The following is a 6000-nucleotide window of genomic DNA, read 5'->3' as shown; positions in this document are numbered from 1 at the left end:
CCTGTTCAACCTGAAAAACACATCTTTAAAATTGTGACTCCTCCTGTGAGGCCAGCAGCAATCCGACGACCTTTACTATTGTGTCAAATCTTTATCCACGCTGCAAGTCCAGGACCAACGCAAGCCGTTTTGTGCAATGTACAGAAAGGCACTCTTTGTAGAGAACCTGGGTAACATATTTTCCTGGTAAACAGATGTTTAGGATAGAAATGTTGCAGCTTCATTCTATATCATGATGGAAAACGTTGCATTTCAGTGCATCAGGCAAGCAATGCTCATATTAAATATTAAATATAAATAAGCACATAGCAAGAGATTGAACCCTGCAAGTCCTCCAGCAGAGGATCCTTAATTGAATAGCAGTTCAGTTAGATAAACCTGGTGCCAAGGAGCTGTAAGTCCAGGCCATTCCAGTTGTACTGAATATGTGTTTACAAAGCAGTTCACCGCTGTCCGTTTGCCAAATAAGAAAAATCTTTTAAACTGGGAATCTCGTAAGAAAAATTTCTTTTCCCTTCAGAAATATGCTAGGCTGATAAACAGAAACGTACGTCTTAGCACAGGACAGATGACAATGGCAATTGTCAACTCTGAGATACTTTTTTTTTATTTGAGAGATTTACATTACTGTTGAGGCTACATTCAAATAAATTCGTAGGCTAAATCCTGCCTGAAAAACAAACACCCACCTCTCCCTCCAATCACTTAGTGAAACCCTCACTGGCACAAAACGTTCACTCAGTAATACGAATTATAATGCATATCTGAAAAACAGAATTGGGCTGTGATGTTTTATCTTAAGAGGATACAGTCAAAAAGTCATGATACCCGAGACACCACTCCCGATAACTTCTGGAAGCCAAAGCTGTTATTTTATTGCAGGCCAAAATTTTGATTTTTTTTTTTTTTCATAAGTACACTGCTTTGTTAGTGCAATGTCACTGCCATAACATTTTATTTAAATAACATTTTGTATCAGGACAAATACGTAGAACACAAGAATTACATAGACGATGCAACACAAAGAACTAAGTTTTGAATCATACAATCTCGCTGTACAAAAGCAAGATGTCAAAGACTTGTGGATAAACCTCTGTTACACCAGAGCATCCTGTTGTGCCTCAGTGCTATAGCATCTGTGAAGACACCATGCTCTTACACAGAACTGGTTTTATGCTATTTAGGGACAGCAGAGGATTATTCAATTAAAGTTTTAGCCTCAAGGTGGATATTCTGATGCTGATGCTGGTTTACATTAGGCATAGTTTTGGAGATACAAATAAAGGACTCAATTTTCAAAAGTTAATATTTCGAGTACCCTGATTTTAAGATATTCTGCACAAGAAACCTGAGACCTGATTTTCAAAGTGATATGTAGGTTCAACTCCACAAAAATTGCTAAGAATTACAGGTACTCAGCAACTATGAAATCAAAGCTTATAGTGTCTAAAACCATAAGGGTTTTTAAGAACAGAAGCACCTAAAATGTCCCTTCAAATTACTTTGGTTTATAGGCATACTTAAATTAAATAGCTTGTTTGTGTGTGCTCTTGTCTGTATGCACACATGTATGCATCTCTGGCACTGCAGCTTTTCAGTCTGGGCAACTATAGCCAAAGCCACAGAACTCTTGGTGAGGTATAAAACTGAATTTTTCCTAGGTAAAGTTAAGCATGTCCATAAATAAGCATATACATTGCACAAAACTGTGCCTGCAAAAAAATCAGGCACTGAATTTTCTTGCTTTTATAAGAGCCATTAATATATTAATAGAGGTTTTACATATTTTATACACTCAGATATATACATATATTTTATCAGTAATGTGTGCTTACATAGAAACATACATATACATACATGCAACCACATGCGTACACATACCACACACACACTCTCACGTTCCCTTTTCCGCACACATTCAAGTTCTTTGTTTTTAAAGAAAATGCCACCATTTAATAAACCCTGGAATTGGTTCCAGGTTTCTTCCAGGACTTTAGAATGATAGAAAAAGATAACTTACATCTGTTATTGCATATGAAAAATAATCTGGATTTTGCCAACAAATCAAAATAAAAAGAAAGACACCCCCCCCACACCCTCCTCATGCTACCAGCTTTCCAATTAGGAATCAAGATATTGGAATGAATCTGGTATAAATGCAGTAAGCAACGGCAGCTCTTGTATGAGTACTTTTTACCATAAACGTGAATCTTTTGTAAGATGAATTAGTACCAATTCATGGTGAGCTAAAAGTTCTTTCCTAGAGAGGTCACTGCTGAGCCCCTTTCTTCTTCTGCTCCAGCTCCTGCAAGCGTTCCTCCCGGCACTGAGCGTGCTGCGTTCCCACTTTGTGGGCTGTCTCGGTGGCTGCAATGTCAATCTGCGCATATCGGGATGATCCACTCCCTGAAATACCAAAAGAAATCATGTAAAAGACTATACCACTCGTATTCCTGGGTAAAACTGACCCAGAGTTAAGCTATTGAACACTACTTCTACGGATTTCCTAGATGATCTTCGTTTGGTCTTAAAGCAAGCTTTATAAAGGGAGTACGATGATAATAACAGCTAAAAAACCCACCAAAACTCAAAAGCTTTATCTATATATTTTAGCTGTCTGGTTTTCCTCAAATAAGCAAATGAACTATTTGTATTTCTGCCCCAGGTCTGAATCTCCACTCCCACTCCCCCTAGAAGACAAAATTCAACTCAGCTCTCACACTTCTCGGAGGCTTCATCAGCTTCATCAGTCAGTAAATGAACAACATCTGGTATTTGGAAAGAAAACACCACTGACAGGGCAGTTGGCAGGGATTCTTTGTCTGGATTAGGCACTCTGTGAACTTTTACCAGATCAATCACCTTCAGCTTTACGCAGAATGACAATTTAGTCCAATAATTGGCAATAAGGAAGATAAAAGCTACTCAGTCTGTTCAGGAGCAGAACGGTTCTGTATGGGTGCAGACATACAACTCTGGAGGCTGGGAAAACTTTCGCATGAAAAAATAAAGTGTTTATGGTCATTAGAGGCACCTTCAAACTTATACAAGTTGAGCATGGCTTGGTGGTTGACATTTAGGGAAGTTTATGCCAGTTTATGGAATTTGGTCTTTCATTCTTAACGCCTTGGTTCACTGTCTTTAAAATGAGGGTAAAACATTATTTGTACATCTCAACAGGGTGTTGTACAGAGAACTACATTAAAGTCTGGGAGAAGCTTAGAATTGCTTAACTAGAGCCAAATAAACATTAAAAAAAAAATCAACATAAAAGTGCTAGCATTCCAAAGTTAATAAACTTGCTGAAATTAAAAGCATAAAAATTAAATTCTCAAAAGCTGAAAACTATACGTGGAAAACCCATCAATACCAAGTGTGAGCAATTAAATGCCAGATCCTGATTAGGGGCTTTCTGTAAGGAGTAATGCATCTCTGAGTGACAATACATAGTAGCTATAACGCATGTTTTTGTGCTAATTGTCCAAGTTAAGCATTAGAAGTAAAATACCCAGATCCAGACAAATTAATTTTAAAAAAAATAAAAATCAAATACTTGGGCTGGCTTCCTCCCTGTAGCACTTTCACAGGTCCTCATGGAGAGCAGACAGAACACTGTTCTATTCTCAAGCATTTGCTGCATGGCTCCAGAGTGAGTGTCTTCAGGAACAAGCCCTGTACACCTACACCCACAGCCCTGTTTCTGAAGCCAAGCAAGAAAAATTAAGTAAGGGTAGTCCTAATATGTGCAATGAAAATTACTGTCTGTCAAACTCTGCAGATACAGGAGGGAGTGCGTATACAATGCACCTGTCAGAGGGATGCAACATCTTATAGAACCTCATTCCTTAAAAATGTTTTCCAAAAGAGTTGGCTGTTACAAGAACCATCTCACAAACGTACCAGGTTCAATTCCTCTGTTAGCAAGAGCCTATGGGTAGATGAGAAATTTAGATTCCAAATGCAGTCTGCATTACTGCTTCCTTTGCTGTTTAAATAGTATTGTAAACTTCCTTACCTCTTATGCTTGTGCTAGGTTCTTGAAGTTCCAGTTCCATGTAATGAAGTTGTTTTTTGGAAGTAGGACTGACAGGAATATTGACATAGGTGGCTGTCTCGCTGTGGGGTCGCTCTGATGCAGGGACATCAGCTGAATAACCCACTGCCCCTTCTAAAATAAGGAACACGTTATTATGGACACTGTTTGCAATGAACAGTAATGCATTTCATAAAAAAGCAATGTTCCATCAAATGTTCTGAAGGCAAACATTTCAGCGGCAACAGCTCAGCTTGCCGAAAAGTACATCTAAACCATCAGGTGCAGATGGGACATGAGGAGACTAAGGTTTCTACAGAAAAAATCCTCAGAGACTGATCAAGTCAGGATCTGTGCAGAAGACCACAGACCACAGCCAGTGATCTCAACTGTGTTGTGACAGAAAGCAAACATTATCCAGAAATTTTCAATCAGAAGCAATGTATGCAACACTACCTCACAGCTCTAACTCAGGTTAGTAATGTCTTATATGAAGCAATCTGTTCTAGGAAGATGTGGACTATGATATCATCTGCAAGAGAGCAACCACAATCACTAGAAGTTCAGAAGGTATGTCCTGAAACAGGAACTGAAGAACTGTTTAAAGCAATGGGAAGGCAAGCTGGAGGAGACAACGTTGGCAGCTTCCCTGTACAGAGTTGAACAAGATAGGAACGATGCCAAGTGGGGACAGACCAAGTAATAGAAGACTTCAACTGCAGGAAAAAAGAAGATTAGATAGTGGGAAAACCTTTCTAATAGTAAAGACCACAAGAACACTAGAAGAAATCCCACAGAGGCTGAAGAATTTCTGCATCTAGAAATTTCTAAAAAAGAGATAGACTAACACCTACTAGGAAACAGTTTTTTACAAAGTGATTCTGACTTAAAGACAACTTTTTTATCTACTGGATGACTTCTCAAGACCTCTTCTAGCCCTACTTTCAGTTATTCTAATCGTATCAGAAGATATCTCAGGGAGAAGGTAGAAGGTTCCATTCACTGGCCAACTAAGCATTTCAGCCTTAACTGGCATCAGGCTTCTACATCTAGTTTCTCAATCCATGAATACCAAAAGACTTCCCATAATTAGCTGGGCTACAGGAGACCCAAATACAAACCTGTATTCCCCCCGTGCTTGGGCAAGGCTTTGAGTCACATTCTCATTGTCCTACTCAGCAGGCTTCGTAATCACCAGCCTGTCCAGTCCAGTTGAAGTTCTTACCCTTAAACACTTCCTGCTGTTAAGTCAATTTGGGACAAAGGATTGCAGAGGAAAAATGGTATCACTTCCAGGTTCTCCCTTTCCCTGAAGTTATCCCATTAAGCCCTTCCTTGTCTCCACACAAAACTCATATCAAAACTTTATTTGTCCAAATCACAGCTTTTCTATTCTGCCCATTCAGACTCTGATGAGATGTGAATGGAGAGGCAGTAGGTGATCAAGGATTTTTAGAGCCCAGGAGAGAATGACTTCTTATGTCCAACCAACAGCAGCTGTGAATAACCATTAAGGGGAACCTTCTCTTCTTGGACTGTATTATGAATAGCAGAAATAGCTCATGCAAAGTCAGGCAACTGTAAGAGTTGTCAGAGGCTACAGCAGGTTCCAGGATAATGGAATCTCTCCAGGATTAAGCTATTTAAATCAAAGGAGTCTACTATGCAGTCCAAAATTTTGAAAGCCTGGAAATTTGGCCAATTTTCTGACAGATTTTCATAAAGAAAAAACATAGGAACATCCATGAAGTAGCCAAACACTTTTCTGACAGTCAGACTTCAAGTTGTTGTTCCAAAGCCAGGTGTTAAGAAGAAAAGGAAAAGAAAAAAAAAATCAAACAGAAGAAGTTTCTATATCTTCATCAGACATCATTCTCAGAAATTATTCTCAATTATTCTCTCTAAAGTATTTCAAAGGAATTTGGCCTGACTCTGCCCAAAGGGATTCAGCAGAACCATAGTTTTGA

The 6000-nt window shown here is 38.9% G+C and overlaps 1 protein-coding gene across 2 annotated transcripts in view; it reads right to left on the bottom strand.

Moving 5' to 3' along the window:
- Nucleotides 1–726: 726 nt before the first annotated feature.
- DOK7 (docking protein 7) overlaps nucleotides 727–6000 on the bottom strand; it is a 68724-nt gene continuing 63450 nt past the window's right edge. For both annotated transcript variants that reach the window (XM_054825366.1, XM_054825367.1), the window contains exons 11-12: nucleotides 4016–4168; nucleotides 727–2406 (exon numbers count right to left, since the gene is read on the bottom strand). In XM_054825366.1, coding sequence (XP_054681341.1) covers nucleotides 2270–2406; nucleotides 4016–4168 — 290 coding nt within the window. In that variant the 3' untranslated portion in view covers nucleotides 727–2269. The remainder of the gene's footprint in view (nucleotides 2407–4015; nucleotides 4169–6000) is intronic.

This window comes from Grus americana, chromosome 4 (assembly GCF_028858705.1).
Source record: "Grus americana isolate bGruAme1 chromosome 4, bGruAme1.mat, whole genome shotgun sequence".
NCBI classification, from domain to species: domain Eukaryota; kingdom Metazoa; phylum Chordata; class Aves; order Gruiformes; family Gruidae; genus Grus; species Grus americana.
This window is presented reverse-complemented; position numbering and strand designations above follow the sequence as displayed.